The following is an 18,178-nucleotide window of genomic DNA, read 5'->3' as shown; positions in this document are numbered from 1 at the left end:
TCTTTTGGGGTTTTGATTGGAATAGCTTGAAGCTACCCACTAACTTGGGGTTGGCGTCTCGCAAAGGAGCCTGCCGGCCGTGAGCTCCTGGCACCTCTCCAGGCTGTCTGCTGCTGTCCTCTGCCGGGCTGTCCAGGCCTCCACTCAGCAACCCTACCCAGCCTCTGACTCTGTCCTCTAGAAAGAACAAATTCCTGTGCATCCTTGGTTTAATTTCTTTCCTTCCCCAGATGATCTATAGATTTTAATAAGAACTTTGAGAACCAAAACCCAGAGTGGGTGTGTAGAATCTCCAGGCCCTGCAGTAGAAGCCGTGGGGAAAAACGTTTTTGTCAGGAATGCTTTCTCTGCTCCCTGCAAACCACACCCCATAAGGCAGATGCTGAACACATGTGTCACCCACCCTGGGTAGCCAGGTTCCTGTTGATACTTTTTTTAAAAAACAGCTTTATTATTATAGGTTATTGTCAACTTCCCTCATTTTAAATGTACAATTAAATGATTCTTAGTGAATGTACAGAGTTGTGCAACCATTACCAAGTCCAGTTTGGGAACATTTCTGCCACCCCCAAAAAGACCCCTCATGACCATTTATGGTCCTGCTCTGGAATGTCACTTTACCCTGAGCGCGACAGCATCAGGAGAAGTGGCGGGGTGGGGTGGAGAGGGGGTAGTGAAAAGGTTCCCAAGGTCCTCTGCCTGGGAGTCTAGCAGCAGTGTCCCAACAACAGGCAGGATAGAATATGCATGTGACTTGCCAGCCCACACCCTTTTACCCCCAGGAGACCCGCCGGGGGTTGCTTCTGAGGACAGGGGCCATGCTGAGCCCCATCCTAACCCCTTCCAGGTGGATAAAATTTGAAGAAAAGGTAGAGGAAGGAGGCGAACGCTGGAGCAAGCCGTACGTGTCCACACTGTCGCTGCACAGCCTCTTCGAGCTGCGGACCTGCTTGCAGACGGGGACGGTCCTGCTGGATCTGGACAGCGGCTCCTTACCACAGATCATAGGTGAGGCAGGGACAGCCGGGGCCCCAGAAAGCCATGGCAGCCTCGTGCCCGTGCCAGGTCTGTGTGACGCCTGCCCAGTTCTGCAGAGACCAGGCTCTGGGTCTGACGCTCCCAACACAGCAGCACAGTGGCTCCAGGTCTGGGTCCCGTGTAGAGCTCCAGCAGGGAAAATGCCATCCTCTGAAATGCCATCCTGCAAGGGAGCAAAACAGAGAGGGGCTTCCTAGCATTATCAGAGATACCTATGGCCATGGCAACCTGTCTCTTGTCAGAGTAAATGGATCATCATTCATCTTCAGGGAATTAGCTCTCATTTAGTGGAGCAGTGAAGGGAGACAATAAGGCTGGCCTTATTGTCCCTAAAATGTTTTGCGAATTTTGTTCCACCCAAATTTACCACAAGTGTTTTGCCCCAAATGCTTTTCTAAAAGGACTTCATGTTAGCACTAAACCATTGAACACAGAACTTCTGTGCTTCTTAGGGTACTTCATTGACTTTTCACCGTAGCATTGATAGAGCATAGAATTGTACACACACACAGATGCACACACGTGCATGTACCCAAAGTCCTGTGACTTGCCCACATTTCCATGGTTTGTGGCAAAGCTGGGACTATTTCCACAGCTCCAGTCTCCTTTAGTTACTTTTAACCCACTGATAACAGACGAAACTTAAGACCCCCACACACCTGGTCCTTCTGTCCTACATGGACGAGATGTGTCTGTTCCCCACTTAGATGACGTAATTGAGAAGCAAATCGAGGATGGCCTCCTGCGGCCCGAGCTCCGGGAGAGGGTCAGCTATGTCCTCCTGAGGAAACACCGTCACCAAACCAAGAAGCCCATCCACCGCTCCTTGGTCGACATTGGAAAGTCCGTCTCCTCCACCACCAGTGAGTTGGGCCATATGCTCGTGGGCGATGGGCATGTAGGGGCTGGTGTCAAGTCCCAGGGGGAGGAGTGAGCCCACCTTGGTGACTGGAGAGTCTTGGCAACGTGGAGGCTTCTGGACTTCATGATCCTGGAGAAATTCTGCGGTTCTGGGGATCCCTCAGCCTCCTTCTCTGGCAGGCCTATACCTACCGCTAGCCCATCCCTACCCCAATGTTGTCCCCACCAGCAGAACAGAACTAGTCCTAGGAAGAGAGCTGGTTCTCAGCCTGGGCTGCACATGGCAATCACCTGGGGGTATGAAACCTGTCCCAGTGCCTCAGCCTCACCCTGAGAGCTGGATTCAGGTGGTCTGGGGTATGGCCTGGGAATAGGGAGTTCACAGAGCTCCCCAGGAGATTCTCTTGTATGGTTGGGATTGCAAAATGCTGGTAGAGATGGCCTGTGTGTAGAAAGAGCTTGAAAGCCTCCCACTGAACCCCCAGGAAGAGCCAAGAGCCTTGGCAGAAAATGAAGCACATCAAGGCAGTAGAACTTTCTGGGTTCATCTCAAGTGGGCCAGGACTTATAAATCTGGCAGCGGTGTCACCGTGATTGGCCGAGCCTGGGGCCGTTAGGGCCCACATGTCTCCAGCCTGCAACCCTCCACTCTTGATACTATACTCGAGATGCCCAGACAGTAGCCTTGCTGAACCTGCTGGAACAAAGTCAATGAGGTTGCTGAAGAAGGCACCTTGAGGAACCTCTTTAGATGAATGGTTTTAAAACAGGAAGTGTTTAGCCTATGCTAATAACAGCAGGTGTGGAGCCAGCATTTAGCATGTCCCAGGCACAGTTCTGAGTGTTCCACATGTGTTAACTCACGTCTTCTCCACAGTAACCCCGTGGCTAGCTACTGTTCCTATTATCCCCATTTTACAGAGGAGGAGCCTGAGACACCGAGAGGTTAAGTTACTTACTTAAGGTCACACAGCTAGTAAGTGGTGAAGTTGGGGCTGAACCCAACAGTCTACAACACCTGCTGCCTATTTAACAATTGTGTATCAATCTCACTCTCAAGAGTATGAGTATTTTCTCTATAATCTTGTTCGGACTATTAACTTCAAAAGAGAAACAACCAACATAGGCCTTTGTCCTGAAAGGGGAAGAGATGTGTCTCAAGGCCCAGCTTTGCATAGGAGGAATGACTGGAAACGTCAGCCATACTGACAGCCAGGCTGTTGACGCCAGACCCCTCCTGTGCCTCCTCTCAGGTCGCAGCCCAGCCCGGAGCCCAGCGGCTGGCCCAAGCCTCCACCGCTCCACCGAGGACCTGAGGATACGACAAAGTAGCAATTACGGCCGGCTGTGTGAGTGTGTGCTCGGCTGCCGTGCGAGCAGAGCCAGCTTCCATAGGCTTTCGGGGGGGAGGACCTGTCCAGAATTCTCAGGACAGGCATCGGGAGAAATTTAACCTTCACCCCCAAACCTGGGCTGTCCTTGGGACCTAACTTGCTACCCTAAGTGTCTAGGTAATTGCTCTGACAGGTGCAGCTCTAAATCATGTGCTGACATGATCAGCACCTAGTCCTATGGTTCTAGGCGCTTTTGTCTTAGTCTGTAACTTTGTTCCCACCATCAGCCCTGTTTTTGATGAGAAAAGGTCCTTGACATGGAATTAGAAACCGGCCAGGGACTTTTCCCTGCCCCCACTGGATGACAGCCTTCTGCACCGTGACCATGGGCCACGGGCAGTCATGGCCCCCCATAGCCTCGGCTGAGTAAGGATGCTTGTGAGCTGTGCGCTCACAGGGCTCTTCAGGCAGCTCATCAGGGGGCACACAGCTGAGCTGTGAAGCAAAGAAAAGAGAACCTGCAAAACAGAAAGAAAAAGGCGTGAGAAGAGTATGTTCCTTTAAGTACTTTTACTAAAAGGCCAAGATATGAACAAGTTATGTCAGCTGTGCCATGACCAGGCCCAAGGAGTGATTTGGAGGGCAGTGTGGGTGCTGGCCAAGGGCTCAGCTATAGTCTTTTCTCTCTGCTCTTGGTGACCCCAGGTCCCCATCCTTCTGGGCCTTGGTTATTACACAGAGGGACGCCAGGAGGCAGCCAGCAGTGAATGGCTTTGGGCGAGTCTTCCTCCCAGTTGTTCCCTGTGTCTGAGGTCCCCCTTGTGCCCAACACTGTGGTGAAGGAGGCCTGGAGGGAGGTTCTGTGTGCACACCATCCCTCCCTGGGCTGGCCCCTGGAAGGCTCAAAGAGGAGACACGCCTGAGTATTGGAGAATAAATGCGGTTTTCCAGGAGCACGCGATGTCGTGGGGGCGAGAGGGGAGAAGGGTGTTCCAAACAAAGGAAACAAACAGCAGAAGGAAGGTGCTGTGTAGGAGGCAGTTCACTTCATGAGGAGGGCAGGGCCTGAGGGCAAGAAGGTCAAACCGAAGAGGGACCACATGCCCTACAAAAGGACCCTACAAAAGGAGCTTCTCTTGTGAAGGTAATGGGGACCTCTGAGAAGCTTTAAGTGGAGGCACACCCCATGACCAGATTCTTTTTTTTTTTTTTAAGATTTTTTTTAAAGATTTTATTTATTTATTTGACAGAGAGGGATCACAAATAGGGGGAGAGGCAGGCAGAGAGAGAGGAGAAAACAGGCTCCCTGCTGAGCAGAGAGCCCAATGTGGGGCTCGAACCCAGGACCCTGGGATCATGACCCGAGCTGAAGGCAGAGGCTTAATCCACTGAGCCACCCAGGCGCCCCCCATGACCAGATTCTTATTTGAGAAAGAATAGACTAGAAAGGGACCAGATTGGAAGTGAGAGACTGTCAGAAGAAGAGTGGAGAGGAGAGGCTCAAGGTGGGATGCGAGGACCAGAAGAAGCAGGAGGTGAGGAAGTGGGGGAGGCAAGGCAGGCCCCTAAGCTGGTGGATGGGAGGGAGGGAGGGACACTGAACAGAAGAAGGTGTGGAATGGGCGTCATCTGGTGGAAGTCCGTGAGTTCCGTTTCCAGGGGTGTTGAGCTTAAGGGCCAGCTGGGGCTGCCCAGGGGATTGTGGGGCTCAGGAGAGAGGTGTGGGAGGAGACCCAGTCTGGGCATCCTCAGCCCAGGGTGGGCGTGAAGCAACGGGAGTTGACACGATTGAACAAGGATGCAGGGGTGAAGCCTCTGCAGGGAGTGAAGGCAAAGCAAGACCCCAAGCCCGGCAGGAGAGGATCCTGGATACAAATAAGAAGGGACCCAAGAGTGGACAGAGTTCTGGAAGCCCCGGGATGCCACAGGCCACAGAAAGCCAAGAAATAACAGGCCTGAGAGTGCCCCTTGGATGTGGCTGCTGCTGAAAGATGAGAGCTGACTTTCTCCTGCCTGGATGGGGGAAGGAACCACTGGGCAGTTCAGATAATTTGCCATCACTGTTCTTCCTACAGAGAGCCCCACCCTCTTTCCCCCTGCCAGCCAAATCCCCGAGCACCTCTCCACACTCACATGGGTCATGGAGTACAGAGGTGAAAGTGGTCTTCTCTCCAACAAGTCTAAGTTCGGTGGCACCTGGAGTTTCACCTGATAGTGTGTCTGTGTCCCCTCCCCTCCTTCGGGGCCTGGCACAGAGCAGACATCTCCATCTCTGCTCCAAGAGAAGGGGTGGAGGGGCAGGGAGCAGAGTGCAGCAGATTGAGGAGTGAGGAGAAAAAAGGAGAACCTGCAGTAGAAGGGAAGAAAGAGAAGAAAAGGAAGCAGAGGCTAGCTCCAGGGGACTGAGGGGTGAGGGAAGAGGGGGTCTTGCTTTGGTTGTGAAGCTGGGGGAAGCATGTATAGGGACCAAGAGAAAAGGACCTGCAAGAGCCTGACTTCCCCCTTTTCCTTCTCTCCTAGGTCACACCCAGAGCAGAAGCATGAATGATATTTCTCATACCCCAAACACAGACCAGGTAGTAAAGACGCTGCTCTTGGCTGCCGTGAAGGTGCTGGGCAGGGAAGCCCTATGGGCAGAACTCCACTCCCATGAAGGAGTAGGAGTCCCCAGGAAGCACCTGGGTGGGGGCTCTGGGCTGCCTTGGTGACTGGCCAGCCCATCAGTCAGGTACTGACCAAACCCTATATGCCAGGCACTAGGGGGAGTGGAGGACAGAGAAGCATGATCAGGTGAGGACCCAGCCTTCCCTGAGCTGGGGATTTGTTGGACAGAGGCCAACACACAGAGTCTTACCTCCTTCAAGCCCCTGAGCACCTTTAAGGATGGAGTGGAAATTTGGGCTGGCAGAGAAAAGCAGTGAGGCCTCCCCGTGGAGACAACAGGGCCAGTGCCCACTGGTGGGTCTTCTCCTAGGCTGGGGGAAGATAACTTCCATTCTTGTCTCCCACCAGCTTGCCTAAAACCCCCATGAGCAGATCAGAATCCTACAAACATGTTGAGTCCAAGTTCTAAGCCCCACAGCCCAGGTACCCTGTGACTATGCCCCTGGGGAAGCCTGGTGGGAGCCCCCTTCCACTGCAACCCCCACACATCTTGAAGGCAGCAGGATCATGGTCCCCTTGCCTATGCCCCAGGAAGAGGAAGAAAGGTGTTGAAGGAAACATGAAATTTGGTGAGAACCCCTCAGGAGCTTGAGTGACCTGCAGACCTTCAAGGCACCCCAAGTTTGGTGGAAGGCAAAACAAACTCCCTTGTGTCAGAGTCCCGAGGGCCCTTTGGTGGCTAAAGTAATAGGAAGAACAGCATCAGTTAACATTTAAGGTCCATACACTGCACGCACTAGCCCGTGCCAAGCTGTTGTGTGCGTTGTGAAGCTGCTCTTATCATCTCCACTCTACTGGCGAGGACCCTGAGGCTTAAAACAGTTAAATAATATGCCCAAGTCCATGCCCTGAAAAGTTAACCGTGATTTGACCCAGGCAGTCTGATTCTAGAGCCCTTACTTTGGGAGCAACTTAAGAAGGAATATTCTGGAATGTTATTTAGAGGGGAAAACTACTTTACCACAGTCATGCATGCAGATGGTGAAGCCATGATGAGAAAACATTGCCTGGTGAAAGTCTTTCAGAGACGACTTAAAGACTGTCCCTGGGGCATTTTCATTGTACATAGGACTCAGGAGGAGTCCATGTTTTAACCCTAGGAATGAAGCCAGACATGTAGAGAGTGGAAATGAGTTTGGGACAAGGACCTGTCTCCAGTACCTCTTATATTGGACCCCACTCCTTCTGCCTATTTGACCTTCCTCCCATGAACAGACACTAGCCCCTAGCATGTCAATGGTCTTAGCTGGAAAGTTTCAGAAGCTATGAGTTTTCTTGGGAGTTCCCCTGGGGGTGTCTTGGGGCCATGGAGGTCTCCCTCAGACTTGGAGGTGGGGTTCAGGGGCTCCTGTCAGCCAGGAAGCTGATGGCAAAGCATGTCTGCCCTGTTCATCAGAATGGGCCTCATCCTTCCCACAGCCACCCAAGATGAAGGCAGACAGGGAGGGCTGTGTGCCCAGCATGGAAGAGCCAGCTGCCATCTACTTGGGCCTCAGAGGGCTTGGGGATGAGGCCTGATGTCCAGCAACCCTGAGTCTCTTGTCTGACCCCTCGGCTCACACTTTAGTTGAACAAAGTTCCCACCCATCAAGGAATGTCTTAGGGGTCAAGTCATTGCCTGTTCCTTCCCGCCTCCTAAGGCTTGTTTGGTCCTGGGGTTAACCAATTTTGAATCTCCTCATTTGCAGAATAGGGCAAAATATTTGGTTATTTCACTCTCCTAGAAATGCTTGGAGAATTTGTTAAAGTCAGACCTTCACAGCAATCTGAAGGGGGTTGAGGGACCGAGAGCTGAAACCACTGATGAGAGTATCCATGGGCATCTTGTTTCCCCCTCCCTGACCAGCGGAAAAACAAATTCATGAAGAAGATCCCCAAGGACTCAGAGGCCTCCAACGTGCTTGTGGGTGAGGTGGACTTCCTGGACCAGCCGTTCATTGCCTTCGTGCGCCTTATCCAGTCAGCCATGCTGGGAGGAGTGACCGAGGTGCCTGTCCCCACCAGGTGAGGGTCACTGAAATCTGACCCCCCCCATCCACCAGAGGGAAGCCAGCTGTCCATGCAGTTGGCACAAAGTACTGTTGGAGGCACCCCTAAAACACAGAAGGAAAATTAGGCAATTGCTGGGAAGGGAAATCTGACTAGGGAAGAGTTTTAGACTTTATTTAAAATAATCATAAAAAGAAGGAGCTGAGACAGACACCGTTGGCTGGGCTTGGGCAGCAAGACCATGGGGAGGATGTGCAAGGGGGAGCTGGTAGAAGTGAAGAAAAGATGTCTTTGCAGAGCAAATATGGGATTTAAAGGAGGGAAGGGACAAGTGTGTGGTCAGTTCATGAGCTGGGAATGAATAATGTCCAGGGCCAGAGAATCCCTCTCTTCACCTGTTTCTATTTTTCCTTCTTGCTTTCTTCCACCTCCTCCCCCTTCATCTTTGCAGATTTCTGTTCATACTGCTCGGACCTTCTGGGAGAGCAAAATCCTACAATGAAATTGGCCGTGCCATTGCAACCCTTATGGTAGACGATGTAAGTGGTAACGAGAAGCGCATGCTGCTGACTGTCACGGCTCCTGCGTCAGGCACCGGGCCTCTATTCACTTGCTTACCCCACAGGCACATTGGAGCACTCCTGTGTGCCAGGTTGTGTGGGACGCTGAGGGCTATGAGAGTTAGGGGGCAGTCACTGCCCTTTAGGAGCACCAGTCAAGTGGGAGAGACAGACCTGTAATTCTGAAGGGAACCACATGCTAACTGTCTCGGTAGCCAGGTGAGGCTTCCTGCAGGAGAGGACTTTATGCAAAGGATGCGCAGGAGCTAGGTTGACCCTGCACAAGCCTCAGAGGCAGGCATTCCAGATAAAGGGAACAGGAGCCAAAGCTTGGAAATGGAGAAGCTGATTAAAAGTGTTTCAACTTAGGCTCAGTGTAAGGTCTTCAAGAGCAGGAGATGAGCCAGAGATGACATGGAGCCTGGAGGCACAGCTTAGAGCTCTCTCTGTCCCAGGAGTGATGGGGAACCTAGAAGACATTCAACGCAGGCGCGAGCTCTACATCAGAAAGAACACTCTGGAGACAGCCTGGAAAGATGCAGCCTGACCCTCCAAGGATGAGGGGCTAGGAAGTTGTAATAAGATCTAAAATAGCGGAGCTTCTGGGACTGGGCTCTAACAGGTTTTTGAATGAGCTTGTTCCATGCAGAACTGAAAGCAGAAAGGTTAAGTCATTCAGCCAAAGCTCTACAGCTAGGACACGGAGACTTGGCCTTCAGGCCTTCCCTCAAGGCCCGCTGCTCCCTATTGTGCAGAATTTCACCTGCAGGACTCTGTCCTTCCCTAAAGACAGAGAGTGAGCTGGAGGGAACAGATGTTCAGAGGGGTTTTCTCCAACGCTGTACGTTATGTGCTCCCAGGAGGTGGCTAAGAGGCAGCCCTCAGCAAGACGGCCCCTTCCTCTTCCCTTGCCAGCTCTTCAGTGACGTGGCCTATAAAGCCCGGAATCGGGACGATCTGATAGCAGGGATTGATGAGTTTCTGGATGAGGTCATCGTCCTTCCCCCTGGAGAATGGGACCCAAATATCCGAATTGAGCCCCCCAAGAAGGTGCCCTCTGCTGATAAGAGGTGTGTATGTGGATGGAGGGGTAGTGAGGGAGGTTGGGGTTCAAAGGGAGTTCTGAGTCTGTCCATGGCTTTTGTGGTCAGCATAGACAGGTTTATGCTATTTCTTCTCCTGGTGTCATTTTATTTCTTAAAAAAAAAAAAAAGGCAAGCAATATGTTGCATGTGAACATCTGTAACATCTGGGTGACCCGTGTGTGGGTACTGTGAGATCATTTTCTGCATTTGTTTCTGTCTTTTAAGATAGTTCATGATTTTTGTTGGAGAGGTAAGACGTGTTCTCAGAACAGCTCTAGAGGGCCTAAGCTCATGCCAGGATTGGGAGCCCCACCGTCCCCTAACCCCTTTGCTCCTTACAGGAAATCTGTGTTCTCGCTTATGGAGCTAGGCCAGATGAACGGCTCTGCAGGGGGAGGCGGCGGGGCGGCTGCGGGAGGCAGCGGCGGAGGCGGTGGCAGCGGCGGCGGGGCCGGCGGAGGGAGCAGCGGGGACGACGGAGAGATGCCAGCCATGCACGAAATCGGAGAAGAGCTTATCTGGACTGGAAGGTGCCCACCCCAGGCCTGACAGTGACACCGGCCAACCTCTAGGCTTGTCTCCTCACCCAGCTACAGGAACCTTCCCTACCGCTGCGTGCAGCGCCCCCTCCCGGCCACGGGGTTTGGCCGCTGCACTCTTTTCCTCCCCACGCCCTCAAAACCCCTCTGGATCTGGAGAAGGGAAGTGGGGCCCAGCACAGGAGTGGAGGCACCCGAAATTTTCTCTTGACTCTGTTCCTGTATGAGTCTTCTAGGGCTGCCCTAACAGTGTCACATTCTAGGTGGCTTAAGCAACAGAAGTTTTCGGTCTCGGTTCTGCAAGGTAGAAGTTCCAAATTGAGGCATCGGCAGGGCCGGCTCCCTCTGAGACTCTGGGAGACAACTTCCTTCCCTCTCTCCAGCTTCTGGTGGTGGCCTGCGATCCTCAGTGTCCTTGACTTGTGGTGGTGTGGTTCCAGTCTCTGCGTCTGTCCTCACTTGGTCTTCTCCCTGTTTTTCCTGGGGCATTTTCCTCTTCTTTTGAGTACACCAGTCATAATGGATTAGGGCCCACTGCCGTGACCTCATCTTAACCTGATTACATCAGCAAAGACCCAATTTCCCTAGGAGGTCACATCCACAGGTACTGGGGTTAGGATTTCAATGTGTCTTTGGGGGGGTGACACAATTTAATCCATAACAGTACCATTTGAATTTTTCTCTCTTTTTTCTTTCTTCAAAAGAGAGAGAGAAGAATTGGGTTGGGTTTCCTTGCTGACTCTTAGAATAATTCAGATTGCTCTGAATTTAGGAAAGGACATGGCCCTACAAAGCAATGTGTGACTTATGACTTTGAGAATGGAGTCATGTTTTATATGCCTTTGGTTCTATCCCAGCCAGTGATTCCAAATTGGGGGTAACTTTGCCTGTACCCCCATCCTCCTTCAGGAGACATTTGGCAATGTCTAGAGCCATTTTTGTTTGCCACAACGAGAGGGGGGTTGCTGCTGGCATCTAGTGGACAGAGGCCAGAGATGCTGCTTAGCCTGCTATGAGGCACAGGACAGCCCCACGACCAAGGATTACCCAGCCCGACATGCCAATAGTACCAAGCTGAGAAACCTGTCTCCATGCCAAGCATTGTATTAGGAGCTGTGGGGGAATAGTAGGCCCAATAAACACTGTTGTTAAACTCAAATTCCCCACTCTATTGTTCTGGAGAGTACAGAAACCAGTTATAAGTTCAAGAACTTGCCCTTGATGAATCTGGGATGTTGTTTTCTCCTAAAGTTGGACACAACCTATGTTTACCAAGCACAGGCAGGGCTCCTACAGATGAGCAGGGACATCCCTGAGGAGGACAGCCAGGACTTCTGTGGACCCCACGATTTCCATTCCCCATGGAGTGTTAGGTCTACTCCAGAACATGTCCTCAGCAGGCCTCCCCTCTCTCCCATCCAGGCTGTCCATGACCACCTTTCCAGTGGGGATGATGCTGACCACAATCTTTTCTGTCCTGCAAAAATCCTTCCTTGCCACTAAATGTTCTGGTAGGAAGGTCTCTGTCCCCATCCACCTCTAGTCAAGTTCCCTTCCTTGCCCCAGATTCTGCAGACTCCTGTAAATAGCCCTGCCCCTGCCTGGTGTTTTGGGGAGAAAGCAGCCCCTGGGCCTGTCTTGAGCAGGTTCTTCGGTGGCCTGTGTCTGGATATCAAGAGGAAGCTGCCCTGGTTCCCAAGTGACTTCTATGACGGCTTCCACATCCAGTCCATCTCTGCCATCCTATTCATCTACCTCGGCTGCATCACCAATGCAATCACCTTTGGTGGGCTTCTGGGGGATGCCACTGACAATTATCAGGTGTGTGTGAGCCTGGGACCCTAGTGCACACCTTCATAAAACTGCTGCCACCAGGTGGCGGTAAAGAGCTTCATCCCATAATCCCAAAACCAAGGTTTGGGTTTCATCCACCCTGGGGTTAGACCATCATTTTTAGTAATTCTTTACCCTTAAAAAAAAAAAAAAAAAAAAAAAAAAAAGCCAGTAGTATTAAAAGACCTAAAGCTAAATCATGTTACTAAAGTCCAAATGTAAGGATGACATAAACAGATCAAACTTTTTCAATATTTATTATGTTAATTAAGTAGTGTTAATTGCACTCTATTCTTTTTAAATTTTTATTGTTGAAGTATAGTTGACATGCAATGTTATATTAGTTTTCAGGTATACCACATAGTGAATTTTGGGAGGAAAGGGCAAAATGAAAGATGAGCACTGTGGCCTGAGCCCTTGGCTGGGTTCTAGGCTATGCTTAGAGGTCCCTTCTCCTGTCTCCATTGAGCCTCATACTCCTCATGCCCCCAGGGAGTGATGGAAAGCTTCCTGGGCACTGCCATGGCCGGCTCCTTGTTCTGCCTCTTCTCGGGACAGCCTCTCATCATCCTCAGCAGCACAGGGCCCATCCTCATCTTTGAGAAGCTCCTCTTCGACTTCAGCAAGTAGGTGCCCTTGGTAGCCCCCAGTGCCTGCAGTCACACCTGGGGCACTATACCAAAGCCAGGACAGGGGAATAGGCCCAAAAGGGAGGCAAAGATCAGGAGGTACCAAAGCTGCCTTTATTACCCTGTGGGAGGGACTGCCAGGTGGTCCCTCCTGACTCCCTCCAGCTACCTGCCTTTAGCCGTCCTAGTGCATTTTAGCGTAGCTGATAGGGAGACATCAAAGCAAGACAAGAGGAGACCATTCTCACTGTTTGTAAACAATTATAACTGGAAGTCAGTGTGGTCTTGAGCTGGAGGTCCAAAGGCTATGCCCTGAACCAGGCAGCTCCTGTCACCACGCTGGGCTCAGATGCTTCATATACAACATGAGGCCATTCAGAGGCCTCCCCCGATTCTGTCACTCTGATATTCCCTGTTTTTCTTTCATCCTGGGTGTTTGTTACCAAATGTGTAAGAATTGAGATGTCTTAGCACCTTCCTGCAACCCCCATGAGATTCTTTCCCAGAATTTGCAAAGATGAGACAACCCTACCCAGGAATTGTCCTTGTCCCTAGTCCTCTCACAGTTCCCAGGAGGGCATCTGTGCCACAGGAGGGACAGATGAGCCACTAAGAGTGAGTCTGGGGAACCAAGCACGTCCAAGAACCCTGGGCTCGAGGCCCCTTCCTTCCCTCTGTCTTCCAGAGGCAATGGTCTGGACTACATGGAGTTCCGCCTCTGGATTGGCCTCCACTCAGCCATCCAGTGCCTTATCCTGGTGGCCACAGACGCCAGCTTTATCATCAAGTATATCACCCGCTTCACTGAAGAGGGCTTCTCCACTCTCATCAGCTTCATCTTCATCTATGATGCCATCAAGAAAATGATTGGTGCCTTCAAGTACTACCCCATCAATATGGACTTTAAGCCTGACTCCATCACCACCTACAAATGCGAGTGTGTTGCCCCCGACACAGGTGACCGGTAATCCCAGATGTGCACTGGGCCCCCCACCCACTCACTCTTCCCCCACCACAGCTCTCTACTCAAATGTAGGAGATGTATCTCTCACCCTGAGAGATATCAGCCCCTTTGGGTGGTAGCAAGTGACCTGAACACTACCTGGATGTCCATCTGCCAAGGGTGATGCAAAAAGAATTCCTGGGGTGCCCGGGTGGCTCAGTGAGTTAAGCGCTGACTCTTGATTTTGGCTGAGGTCGTATCTCAGGGTCATAAGATCAAGCTACAGGTCAGGCTCTATGCTGAGCATGGAACCTGCTTAAGATTCTCTCTCCCCCTCTCCCTCTGCTCCCCCAGCATCCCCACTAGCTTGCTCTCTCAAAAAAAAAAAAAAATCTGCACTGGGTGGGAGGTTGAATCAACCAACTGGTCAACCTGGTAATACTCAGTGCCATTCCTGTGGAATTCCTTACTGACCAAAGAAGTGTCATCTGTTTAGTGAGGGCTTCCTATAGTCTCAATCACTGGCTTCCCTTCACAGTCCCAGTCATGCCCTCGGAGCCTTCAGTGGACTGTGCCTGGGGTAGCCAGGATGCCACAGAGCCAGGACGCCAATAGATACATAGATCAAGAGAGAGAGAGAGAGAGATATCCATATATCTCTGAGCACCACCAAGCTGGACTCACAGAAAGCAAACTGAGGTCCAGAGACCACCTAAGGTCACATTGAACCTCAGTTTCCCTAGCTATGAAGGAGGGATAACAATGCTGGCCCTACCAGTCTCATGTGTGAGGCTTTCAAATCTATGCCCAGATCAGAACGGAGTTTGACACAGTAGACTTCATGTTGTTTAGCACTCTAACGCATGTTATTGATAAAAGATTGATCATAAGTCAATCAAAAATATTTACTGTGCCATCACTGTGCACCCAGCTTTAGACTAGGCCTCATGGGGAGGAAGATATTCTGACCTCAGAGAGTATAGTTTTAGTTATATCCTCTCTCCCTCTTTCACTGCACTAGTTTTGTAAAGAAGTCTAGACTTAAATTTTTTCTATCATTAACTTAGAGTTATTTCATTAAAATCTAAAAATATGTGAAGCTAACGTTTCTCTCGAGCCAGAACGTGTTGCTTGCCCAGGGGTGGAAGAGATCCTACCTGCAGGCCCTTTTCATTCTGTCCTGGAGTGAATCTCTCCTCTGTGGCTTGGGCCCCATCAGGGCACTCCCATTTGCTGCTTGTGCCCATTGGATGGTGGTTTCGTTGCACTGACTGAACACAAATGTTCCCACAAACATGGCTTTTGGAAGTACATGGCCTTGATCTCTTTTAGAAACAGTCCTAATTCTGGGGTCATATGTAGCACTTTGGTCATTCTGAGAATCATCTGTCTGCAGGAGAAACCAAACATAGACATGTCCTAAGAACAGGGGATGTAGGAGCATAAAAGGTTGAAATTGATGGCCATAAGAAAATCTACTTGCCTCCAAACAGCGCCTCCTCTGGCCTTGCCCAGTTGCCTGATGTCACCTCATGATTCTGGGTCAGTCTATTGCCATGGTTCTCAAAGTGTGGTCCCCAGAAGCAGCCTTAACACCTCTGGGAACTTGTTAGAAATACAAATTCTTGGGCCTCACCCCGAACCTGCTAATCAGAAACTCTGGGGTAGGGCCAGCTGTACAGTAAGAAACCTTCCAGGTGATTCTGATGCATGCCTAAGTTTGAGAACCATTGCTTCATTGAACTATTAATTAGTGATACATAGCCATTATTAGCCACTAACCCTGGTAAGATTAGATTTTCAGTTTCTTCACCAAGAGTAAAAGAACTGAAATCAGGACAATTTAGTTTTGATTAGAATACGAAAGGAAAGTTCTCAACAACAGGAGTTGGGCAAGGGGGGAACTAAGTGCGGAGTGTTTCTTTCCCAGTCTGTGGGCCACTTGCTTACAAAATGTTCCACGTTCCTAGCTTTTCTGCAAAGCCCTATCTGGGCAAGACACCCTCTCAGTCTTCCCCACTCTTCATCCTAAGAGCTCGTTGTGCGGGGGTGCTCTTTTTAAAATTCATCTTGTGTCCATTGTAACTGGTTTGTATTCTATTTATGGATGCTGCACACACTGACTCGGCTGCTTTCAATCCCAAGTGAGTACCACTTTGTAAACACTAGCATTTAAAAATATTTGATACTTGGACCCTTTCTGGAATTTTCCATGTTCTATTTTATCCTTCTTCATCTCGAAGTGACTTTCAGATAAACCCTACCCAATATAAGAAATGGCTAAGCCAAAGCACAAGACATCAAAGGAGTGTCTGGTCTGATAAGCTTGGGCAATGGAAAGGCGCCTGAACACTCAGGCTCAGACATTAGCCCGGAGTCCAACTCTAGTGTTTGTGTGGCCCTGAGTTAGCCTTCTCGCCCACTTTCTCTGCTCTGTTGTTAACTGTACATCATGTTCTCTTGGTCAGCATTGTGAGGGAAGACAGCAGGTGTCCTGATTTCTGTTAGTGAAGCTCTCTTCAGAATAATCATAACAAACCTCTAGTTTGTAGAACTTTCAGGGATATTCTGCCCTGGGTCAAGACAGAATTCCTTAGTGGGTCCCAGCCCCAACCGCCCCAGAAGTGGGCAACACAGAGGGGCCCTGTGATCACCTCCATTCCATGACAGCTTGTTGGAAGTTGAAGGAACCTTCAGGAATATCCTCTGCTTCGCTCTGGGTTCCTAACCAACCGTGGGCAGCCAGCAGGAACCACATGGCTTACACTGCATTTCAGATTTACTGCCAGCCAACTGGCTAGCGGGCCTCCTCCCTCCCTCCCCAAACCTGCTGCATTGGAATTACTTAATGAGCCTTCACTTGGAGAAGAAAGGCAAGGAGGACCTGGCCCTTCTCCACCCATGCAGTGTAGGAGCAAGAGAGAAGGCAAACGGCAGCCTCCAAGGCCTGCCTTTTTAATGAATGGCTACATGCCGCAGGAAGGGAATTAACAGCTCTCAATTATTCCCGTGGCCTATGATGGGAACCCTTATATGCTCCACTTACAGTTCAGAACACGAGGCTGGGTTAGGGGAGTGCCCAGACAAGGGATGTGTCAGCAGCTCAGAGCAGCACCTCTGGGTTCTGATTCTCCTTCAGGTCCCAGACTTCGGTTTAATGTTCCACAGCATGCATTCAGGGGCAGGTTAGAAAATTTAACAGCAAAGCCAATGCATTCTTACAGTTGACCTACAAAAAGCACATGTGGACAGGAATGGGGAGAGAAGGGCAGCATGTATGAAGGGACACTCGCTGTGTAGAGCTTGGAGACATCCAGGCTGGGCCAGCTCCCTGGGATGGATCAGGACTCCTGCAAGCCACAGCTGTTTGACTGTGGGCCATGGGCAGGTGACTTAACCTCTTTGGGCTTCCGTGACCTCATCTTTAAAAAGGGGGAGATGACTTGGGAATTTAGGAACTTGGCCAGATGATGTGTGTACGTTTTGGCATAGCGTGTGACGTAGAGTAAGTCCTTTGAAAATGTCTGAGAGCACAGACATGGATTGAGGTGCTGGTAGGGATTCACAAGGCCCATTATCCACCAGCTTGTGTCCGCACTATGTCGTGGTGGCAGATTCCTTACTTTGGTTTTTAAAGCCAGCCCTTCCAGGTCAGGCAGGAGCTGTCCCAGACTAGCCCAATGGGTCTGTCCGAGCACCCCTGTCCTCACTGGGTCAGGGCGCAATGAGCTGCCCTCACAAGGGAAGCCACTCCTGGGCTCCGAGCAAGGGTGGGAGATGGAAGAGGTGGGGGCCTGGTGTTGGCCATGGGCTCCCAACCCTGCAGCTGCTGACCAGTCCCATGTCCTGTGCTCATCCACAGTGAATACAACCGTGTTCAATGCTTCAGCCCTGCTGGCACCAAACACCAACACTTCTCTGGTAAGTCCTCTCCTCGCACTCAGACGCTCGAGGGCTTTTGCTTGCGGGGAGAGTGGGAGAGGTTGGGAAACAGAGGCCCTTTTATGGCCAGCCAGACTTTGCCGCACTCAGTCCCAGCTGCACATCAGGGTCACCTGTGAGCTGTGTAAATGCAGACTTTTATTGTAAATGTGTACAGCCAAAACCTCCCCTTTAAAACATGCCTCATCCTATTAAATCCATGTGCATAAATACCACACACATGAAGGGAGGTAGAGGGGAGGAATGATAGGTAGGGCCACACAACAGTATGAACAGTTTCCCAGCCGGCTTTCTACTTCTTCCTTGCCTTTCCACCTAGCATCCCAACTCCCACCTAACAGTGCCACTCCCCAGTCCCAGAAAGGTTATTAATTCTACCCCCACAACCGGCTTCACTGGATCTGCTCTGTCCTGTGTGTGCACGAGTCCCCATCCGGTCTGGTCTGCCTCTCCCCACAATGATGGGCAGTGGACCTCGGGAGAGGGGCCCGGCCTGAGTGGCTCCAAGGGTGGGAAGTCCAACAGCAGGAGACGAGCAGCTTCTGGTAGGCTTTGGGGGAGATCTTGGGACTTTCTGTGTCACTGAGCTTGCTCCCTCCGTCACTCCTGCAGAGGTAGCCGACCGCTCGGTTGGCAACTTTACCTAAGGTCTTTCAAATATCTGATTTTGAGGGAGGAAGAATGGATTCAGCCAGGGCCTGAGCCTGGATACTTGCTATGTGTGAGGTGCTGTGTGTACTCTGAGGGCCAAAAAGACAAAA

The 18,178-nt window shown here is 50.9% G+C and overlaps 1 protein-coding gene across 1 annotated transcript in view; it reads left to right on the top strand.

Annotated features, from left to right (window-relative positions):
• LOC111147980 (solute carrier family 4 member 5) overlaps positions 1-18,178 on the top strand; it is a 105,315-nt gene that overhangs the window by 62,279 nt on the left and 24,858 nt on the right. The window contains exons 5-16 of the mRNA XM_022504307.1: positions 848-1,008; positions 1,746-1,901; positions 3,153-3,248; positions 5,754-5,809; positions 7,744-7,901; positions 8,338-8,425; positions 9,362-9,516; positions 9,873-10,061; positions 11,717-11,891; positions 12,396-12,529; positions 13,218-13,489; positions 17,338-17,396. Coding sequence (XP_022360015.1) covers positions 848-1,008; positions 1,746-1,901; positions 3,153-3,248; positions 5,754-5,809; positions 7,744-7,901; positions 8,338-8,425; positions 9,362-9,516; positions 9,873-10,061; positions 11,717-11,891; positions 12,396-12,529; positions 13,218-13,489; positions 17,338-17,396 — 1,699 coding nt within the window. The remainder of the gene's footprint in view (positions 1-847; positions 1,009-1,745; positions 1,902-3,152; positions 3,249-5,753; positions 5,810-7,743; positions 7,902-8,337; positions 8,426-9,361; positions 9,517-9,872; positions 10,062-11,716; positions 11,892-12,395; positions 12,530-13,217; positions 13,490-17,337; positions 17,397-18,178) is intronic.

This window comes from Enhydra lutris, unplaced genomic scaffold (genome assembly GCF_002288905.1).
Source record: "Enhydra lutris kenyoni isolate GAN:26980312 unplaced genomic scaffold, ASM228890v2 scaffoldscaffold18, whole genome shotgun sequence".
Classification (NCBI taxonomy): domain Eukaryota; kingdom Metazoa; phylum Chordata; class Mammalia; order Carnivora; family Mustelidae; genus Enhydra; species Enhydra lutris.
The sequence above is the reverse complement of the archived record's forward strand: the minus strand, read 5'-3'. Positions and strand labels throughout refer to the sequence as shown.